At 43.2% G+C, this 7,992-nt stretch overlaps 1 protein-coding gene across 1 annotated transcript; it reads right to left on the bottom strand.

Annotated features, from left to right (window-relative positions):
- Positions 1-4: 4 nt before the first annotated feature.
- Positions 5-7,106, bottom strand: LOC128304095 (mucin-17). Its single transcript, XM_053041232.1, has 5 exons — positions 7,007-7,106; positions 5,406-6,939; positions 5,063-5,336; positions 3,483-4,145; positions 5-2,899 (listed from the first exon to the last, which is right to left on the bottom strand). The coding sequence occupies exons 2-5, from the start codon at positions 6,912-6,914 to the stop codon at positions 1,086-1,088; spliced, it is 4,260 nt and encodes a 1,419-aa protein (XP_052897192.1). The 5' UTR covers positions 6,915-6,939; positions 7,007-7,106; the 3' UTR covers positions 5-1,085.
- Positions 7,107-7,992: the final 886 nt, after the last annotated feature.

Here is a 7,992-nt window from a genome sequence, read left to right as displayed (position 1 = left end):
GGTGTTACGATTATTGATGAAGAAGAACCATCTGATCAACTTATATTTTATAGCCAGCAATACAAAATACCGTACGCAATGTAGAACGAAACAAGGATAGAAAACAATAATTTTCTTTTATACTTCATTCGAAATTCTCCTGCCGTTATTCCTACATCAGTACGTTGATAAACGGTTTGCTGAATCGTCCATGTAATGTAACATCAAATGTTGTTCATTCGAATATATATTCTATTCCGCCATCGCGTTTACGCTAATATCCTTGCGACTACCCCTTCAGTCACTGCAATAACTATCAGATCAAATGAAATAATAACCGTGATGCATGGTGAAGCATTGTGTGATAGAGGAAAGTAAACGAACCACAGAAACGCAACTAACTTTGACTCGCAAAGCTGTGGGATCTGTTTTTGGGACCAGCAGCTAAGGGTGTGTAAAAACAACAAACGTTTCAGGGTATAATTAAAACCAGAAATACATAAATAAAACGTACAACCTACAAAATGGTTCTAACCATGTCAACAGTATGCCGTAAAATCCTACTAAGTACGATGCCGTCGATATAAGATTAGTTCGACTGGTATGCATGACCTAAATACATTTAGTTTTGCTTTGTTTCAGGAATGGGGCACGAGGATTGACTTATCACGATTGCAAGCAAGTTCACATCGTTTGCTCCACAGTTAGCATATTTGGGCTTGAAGGATTTACTATGTGTTTTTTTTTTTTGGTTAATACGACAACAGATGTCATCCAGCTATGCATGTTCGCGAGCGCTTGATTTGCTATGCGTATCTGCAGTTGAATGTTGCATACATGAGAGGTATGCCATAAATATTCTCCCTAGCTAAAAACGACGAACATATGAGGCACCTAGGCGCATCTCATGCCCATCATGTATTGGAATCTGTACGGTGTATTTACATAATTACGTCCCCCACAGTTACGGTTGCACCAGTCGAATCGGTCGCACTGCTGTTGGGATGCAAACGATAGCGACCTCGGTCTGGCCGATTCCGGCACGCTTTCATTCGGCCTGCATCGCTGTCGGCCCGTCGTCCATCGTAACCGTGGTTAAGTAACAATCATTTCTTCGTAAAACTGTTGCTCGATATCACGTTGCTGAGAAAGGAATGTGTCGCCGGTTTGGTACCGGATGTACCGGCGCTGTGTCCACCACCCGCATTAGGTGTTATGAACGACAGCTCCGGTAGAAGCTGCATAGGTGGCTGCTGTCCCATCATCATAGACGTTATTCCGGTGCCCGTCATTGGTGCGTGATGTTGTTGAAGATTGGTTGGCACTTTCGGTGAACCACTGTAGCCAGCAACACCAGAAAAGACCATGGCAGGCATTTCCGACCGGTTGTAGTATTGTTGCTGCTGCTGGTGGGCTGCATACTGGGACGGGTGCTGTTGGTTCGTTAAAGGCAACGAGGACATCGGATTGTAGTACAGGCTGTTACTATTCCACGAGCTAAACTGTGGCGGGGGTAGCTGCGGTTGGTTCGACCAGGACGAATTTGCTGCTTTCGTTCCACTACCTCCAACAACTGCTGGGGAAGCGCGTGGATAGTTGAAATTATTCTGACTAGACGAGAGACGATTGTGCGATGTATAGCCACCGACCGTTCCCGCGGTACTAGAGATGAAATCTGTCCATTCCTCCTGTGTTTCCGTTTCAGTGCTCGTAGGTGCTGATCCAGCACTAGGTACGCTAGCAGCAGACAATTTGATAGCCAGCTCAGTGGCCGGTTTGGATGATATGAAATCCGACCACTCGTCTTCCTCCACTGCTGGCGCTTTCGGGGCGCTTGCTAAGCTTTGGTTGCTTGCTACATTAGATGTTCCAGCGACGGGTGCAGCTACGGAAGGTTTGGCAAATGCGGCTTCAAACCTAGCCAATTCATCCGGATCAATTCCTGGATCGGGCCAGTTGATCGCACCCGTCGAGGCATTTTTGCGCGCATTCGAAGAGTCCTTTTCCATCGAGGTGTTGGCTTGCTGCGGTAGCAATATTGCGGGACTGAGCAACATCACCGGTGAGCTTGTGTTCGACCGATTATTCTGGACGTTTGAAACGGGTTTATTCACCGGAGGAACTGCAGATATTGGCAGAACCGCTGCTTGAAAGTCAGAAAACTCATCATCATCATCATCATTGTTTTCGATACGTTCCGTCTTACTAATCGTTTGTTCGATTAGCTCCTGACTGCGTATTTCCAGCTCCTCTGTAGGTGATCGACCAATTACGGGTCTGACAGAATCGACCAGATTTATGGCAGCTGCTGTGTCTGGTAATCCAGGAGGCAGAGCGGATACCGATTGGAATTCGTTAAACTCGTCGAACTCGATTTCTTTTTTGCTGGAGATCGAAGTGGCAGCTGATTTTTCTAAGCTATACTCTACATCGTGATATTCCCGCACAACAATGTCACGATCAGTAATATCCCGCGAGATTGGGGTCACTCCCCGACTGGGCGTAAAAATATGTGTTTCTGGAAGCTTTATAGTTCGCACCATAGGCACACTGTTTGGAGAAGATGAAATTGACATAGGTTGTGGTTGCGGATGGGATGAAACGTAATGTTGCGACAGTGCGGATTCTAGTTGCTCCTCCAGTTGTGGCTCATGATGCACCGTTTGTGGCGCAACAGAATACTGAGCATTGTTACTACCACCACCACTGCTACCGGCAGTAAAATCAAGTGACCCAATGTCTTCGTACTCTTCCGGATGTGACGCTGTTGCTGGGTTTGTTACAAACGAGGACGATTTTACTGCTATGTCATCTGCAGCAATCGGGCTTGAGTTTTCTGTGACTTGCGGATCCAAAATTTCGCCCTTTGTCCCATCCTCGGGCTGACCAGTAACGGCTTTTTGGAGCATTTCCTGGACACCTAACGATCGAAATGAGAATAGATTGATACATCGTGTCAATATTGAAGGTAATAGATTCACATAACTGTTGTATTATTATCGCAATCGTGTGCAATAGCGGCGACACAGTAAAAATATATACATATTGATTTTGGGAAGCTTTTCAGTTCATGCTAGGGATGCTTTTAAGAAACAAATATACTGTTGTACAATAATTTATATTCGAAAAATTAAACAGAAATAAGTATCCAATAACTTTCCTGTACACATTTACATGCGGCGTAAATAAAAAGAAGCGGAATTGGTCGACGAAAGCTTAATTGAACTTAAAAAAAAAGAGAAAATGTGAAAACTCAAATATTAAACTCATGCAAACACATTTCATGTTTAACTTTCTGCCAAACATATTATTCTGGAAGAATTTTGTTGTTATACATATAACATAACAGAGGGCATTAGTCGGATTCGGAACAACATACAGAACAAAATCAAAAAGCGTTCTTGTAACAAAAAGGGGAAAACCATGCAAGCATGCAAACTCAACGAAGGAAACACAAAAGAAAACACGACATCAACGATGGGCAACAGGATAGCGCAACTTACTAAGATCCAAATAATCGTCAAACGTTTGTGGACGATCGTGGGAAGAAGGAACGATCGATTGCAAACCAACCGGAAACGCGCATGGGGTATCGATCAAAACCAATTCATCCGATGGCGTGGTTGCGGTGTTGTTTGTCGTTATAGTAACCGTGGCAGACGGTATTATTGGGTCGGTGGATATCAACAGATCGCAATCGTCGTCGTTTGAATCGGCGAAGACAAGTAACGTAGTGGAACAATCCATCAACGGGACCGTATTGTTGCCACCGTCCGTACCAACAGTGTCCAACGATTTGTTGCAGTTGTTTTTCGTTTGTGGTTGTTGAATATTGTTGTTGCACATTTGCGTAGTATTCATTGTAGTTGGCAACAGAAGCAGTGAAGACGACAGTTTTGTTGGTGGTTGTGGTGGTGTTGGTGTTGGTAGTGGTGGTAGTGGTTGTGGTAAAGTTGGTGAAGGTGATGATGGTAGCAATAAAGGTGTTGTTGTAGTTATAGTTGTGGCCGTTGTTGTAGCCGAATGAAGTTGCACAGTATTAGCAACATTACACGTGGACCGGAGTGCAGGGGAGTAGGAGGAGGAATCAACATTTATTTTATCTTTCAGACTTGCCATCACCTCTAGCTGTTCTAGGTCCAATAATAATGTGTGTGCATGTGATGCTAAGGGAAAGTAGGAGGGTTTTTTTTGTCGGTAGGGGCATTGTTGGAATTCATTAGATGAGATCATGTTTGATTGACATATTCATTTAATTACAAAAATACAGTGTTTGCGGAAGTTGTTCGAAAGGCAAAGGAAAGAAGAAAGAAAAGAAAAAACATACTGCTTAAAAAATCAATTCGTCGAGACAAACAAGAATGTGCACGTGATTGTTGCGGAATGATCATTTTGTGTGATGGCGCGCGGAATATGAAAAAAAAATCATAACCAGCTCAATAAAAAAGCAAATATTTCAAGAAATCATAGAAGTGAAAAATGTGTGCGGTATAGAGATAAAACTTGTGATTTATATAAATATTAGCAATTGGTTTTTAAAAACTTTGAATTCCTTCCGTGGCCTATTTATTAATAGGCCTACATTTCACATGCAATGCACCGATTTCATTAAATGTGTCAAATTATAATGATGGGATGATGAATGCACTTGCTTCGGGAATGCACTTGATGGGATGATAAATGCACAGCTTTGCAAAAAGAAACAAAGGTGTTAAGAAAAACTTTCGTTTTTTGCACCATGTATCACAGTTAGTATTGTGCAAGTTTCCTTACACGGTAAGATTGCCTAAAATGGGGTGCATGAATGTTTTGCTTTATAGATATTAAAATATACGTATTCACAGTAGCAACATAAGACAGTGAAAATAGCACTCGCTAAGACACGCTAGCATATGCTAATTGTGCAGCCACTGGGGGGGGTAAAGAAATAAACTGTATCAAAATACGCCAAGCCGTGGGATGGTAATGACGTTTGAAATTTAGAAACAATAACATAAAATTGTTTTGCTGTAAAAAATTAAAACATAAAAGAAACAAACTTTCGACGGGATAGGGAGCAAGGAACGTCAAAACACATGCTTACCTTCCAGTGGATTAACCAAACCCGAACTGTTCCAGTCAAACTGTGCCGCTGGAACGGATGAATTTGGAACTGGATTAACGTGCAAATGATCCAGTCCACCGACAAATGTGCTACTGGCTTTGGCGGCTTGCGTAATATTGGCATTCTTTTCGTTGGTGTTGGATCCGGTTTCTTTAACCGTTGACGGTGCGACTGGTTTGAGAGGTTCCAGCGGGTTGAAACTGAGATTTGCCGCAAACCTTGGCATCGAACTATTCCATTTAGGTCCATACATCTGCAACAAGAAACAGGGACATTGAATATTATGTTTGCCCCATCGGTTAAAATATCAACCAACACTTACTATATTTCTCGAATCGATACCGAGAGCCGTTACGAGCGTTTTGCTACTGGTTGATTTGCTGTGTTGGTAGGCCAGCGCGTTCGTATTGTCGAAGTCCTGAAGCTGGGAATGCAGCTTGTTGCTGGGAATGTTGCACAGTGCTGTTGTTTGCTGTCCTGTGTCTGTTGAAAGCATTTCAGGATCAATGCTTGGAAACATTGCTTCAAGTAGCTTGTGCACATTATCCATGGAAAAACTGCAAATTGGTGGTTCGGTTGTTGTGCTTTCCGGTTGCTTGAAATCACTGAATTCTCCGAAATCATCATCGTCATCATCAACGTCCGAGGTATTATTCGCGGCGTTACTAATACTGCCAGCCAATGGTGCATCAATGTCTCGCTTTACGTTTTCCACAGTTGAAGTAGATGATTCTAGGTTATTTTCTGCACTGTTCCGCACATCAGCCTTTTCCATAAATTGAGTTGATACCGTGGCGACGGGCTGGCCGGAAAAGGTAGCAAACTCCTGGAAATCGTCAAACTCATCTTCCGGTGGTTGTAGATCGTGTAACTTTTTGACGGATGTCGGTTCAATGATAGGCATGGATTTAGTTTCCTCGACTGGCGTCTTTGCCGGAACCACATCATCAATCGTTGCCGGGAACGATGCTTGGAATGAGTCAAATTTGCTAAAATCAGCATCAAACGTGGCAAAGTCAGCACGACTCTGCTGTGACACAAAGTTGCTATCGGCTGACGGTGTCGATTCTAGCTGAGCAAAATCATCCAATTCGAAGGAAACGTCGTTCGCGGTAGGAATTTCCAGAACTACCGACGACCGCTCATTTGACGCCGTTGTAAAATCCGTAAAATCGTTCTCCGTGTTATCGTCGAAACGTCCGCACTCCTGTATCACGGGTGTTGTACGCTCGGCGGCTGCTGCAACAGGTAGGTCCACTTCCGTCTCGATTCCGGATCCCGATGACGTTGAGCTTGTGGCATTGGGCTGGGCAGGTACGTGATCATCTTCCTCCGATTTTGAGACGTCCGCATCGAAGTGCAACGACGGTAGGCTTATACTGTCTTCCGGTGGTGGTTCGGGCGGTTGCGACGGACTACCGAATGGTTGAAAATCGATATCTTCTTCGTCTTCAGCTCCGTTGCCAGCTATTTCATCAATGTCTGCTTCGTGATACTCATTTGTTGGCAATATCAATGAAGGCGGACTGTCCGAACCTAATCGTGCTGGGAAAACGCTTTTGGTTCCGGCTGCCACCGGAATACTGGTAAGTTCCACCGTTTCATTGTCTATCACAGCCTCGGTAGGAATCGGATCCAGATTGGTGGGTCCGGGCAGTACTGTTGCAAAATCTCCAAAATCATCATCCGGACAGTCGGTCCCATTCCGATCATCGATGCCAATTACATCGTCCTCAGGTATATCCGATCCATAGTCATCGTCATCGTCATCCGCGTCAAAATCTATAGGTGGAGGCGTATGACATACCAGTGGCGGAATCTGACTAGACATAGCTGCACACACGAGCTGCAACGACCTTGAAACGATTCTTTACTAATTAATTATCCAGGTTACGTACACCGATCTAACCTGTACAAGCTTACCTGTTTAAGAACTCAAAATACAAATGTACGACGTAAAGAACACGTAATTTTACGTTTTCGTTCCACAACCTACGAGTTTTCTGCAGCACTTTGTTCACTTTTCCACTGCCAGCAAATCAATACGAGGTACCAACCATATAATCGTGTCACAGATCGTGTTGGATGTTGATTTTGGATCCTCACTCTTCGAGGCGCGACATATTTTCTTCACCAAACGATTTCTTCCACAATTACGATCTACTTATCGTAAATTATTCTCATAACTGAGCGAAAAACATGAAATTTTCCACTAGCAGGTGTGATGAAAAAAAACTTTATTTCAAGTGTATGCAAAGGAGGCCGTACCACCGCGCAAATTCATATCTTTCTTTGACAAACAATGTTGACAGTTGGGAGCAACACAAATCCCGAATCATAATTGAGCTTCTATTGGAAAAGAGGATTGAATTGGTTTTTGATGTTTTTAGAAAACGGCAATGCGAATCATACAGCTGTTACATTAAGTATATTGATGAAATGTATCATTTTGTTTGGTGCTTCAAAGACGTTTTTGTGCATTTCAGGATGATGAAGCGATGGATCATCAATCTTTCTAAGTGCATTTCAATGAAAATGACTCGAACAAGAATTATTGGTCGATCGATCGTGGTTTGAGGCAAACTATAAAAATCGATCACCATCTATAGCCTTCAGTATACTGAATATTTATAAATCTTTCGAGAACTGTCATTTAAAATGGCTGTGTGGATTCCCACCTTGCAACTACCTGTCAGCTGATAATGACGTTAACCATTGGGAAAGTAAAAAATGGTAAAGAAAAATACAAAGCTGTTCGAAAACACAGAGGGTGCTGATCTAATCAATTTTATCAGTGTGTGCTGTTACAAACAAGCTTGAAATGCACGAAGTGTAGTAAATCCGTTCCAGAGGCTGCCCGCGAAATCTGCAGAAGGAGCTAGAACCCAGGAGCTAGAACGATAGGATCG

This window comes from Anopheles moucheti, chromosome 2 (genome assembly GCF_943734755.1).
Source record: "Anopheles moucheti chromosome 2, idAnoMoucSN_F20_07, whole genome shotgun sequence".
NCBI classification, from domain to species: Eukaryota; Metazoa; Arthropoda; class Insecta; order Diptera; family Culicidae; genus Anopheles; species Anopheles moucheti.
This window is presented reverse-complemented; position numbering and strand designations above follow the sequence as displayed.